This window comes from Capsella rubella, unplaced genomic scaffold (genome assembly GCF_000375325.1).
Source record: "Capsella rubella cultivar Monte Gargano unplaced genomic scaffold, Caprub1_0 scaffold_135, whole genome shotgun sequence".
Taxonomy (NCBI): Eukaryota; Viridiplantae; Streptophyta; class Magnoliopsida; order Brassicales; family Brassicaceae; genus Capsella; species Capsella rubella.
Window position 1 is genome coordinate 1 of NW_006238793.1, and position 304 is coordinate 304.

At 42.1% G+C, this 304-nt stretch overlaps 1 protein-coding gene across 1 annotated transcript in view; it reads right to left on the minus strand.

Annotated features, from left to right (window-relative positions):
* Positions 1-4: 4 nt before the first annotated feature.
* The window catches only part of LOC17874288 (pentatricopeptide repeat-containing protein At2g17033), a gene marked incomplete at its 3' end in the record, with an annotated part of 1,780 nt that continues 1,480 nt past the window's right edge, over positions 5-304 (minus strand). The window contains exon 4 of the mRNA XM_006279094.2: positions 5-304. This exon is cut by the window's right edge and continues 21 nt beyond it. Within this exon, the coding sequence (XP_006279156.2) occupies positions 5-304 (300 nt within the window).

The window sequence follows — 304 nt, forward strand, 5'->3', positions numbered from 1 at the left end:
CTACAATCTCTGCAGGAACCACACACTTCTTGTCTTCACTAAATCTAAGTCTAGTCTCATCCATCCATTGTAGCATTATCAAATACGATGCGCTCAAGTGCATACCATGTAAATCCAACTTACCTTCCACCGCGTTCCACTCAATTGCTTCGTCTAAAACTAATGACTGAGTCAATTCGCGGACCAGAAGCGCTTCGTCCTCATTCAGAATAGGAAGCAGTTCAGAAAGAGAAAGCGGACAGCTATCCAAGTCTTTCAACAGTGAGATAATTGTAGGACAAGAATTCAATACCGAGTTATACGT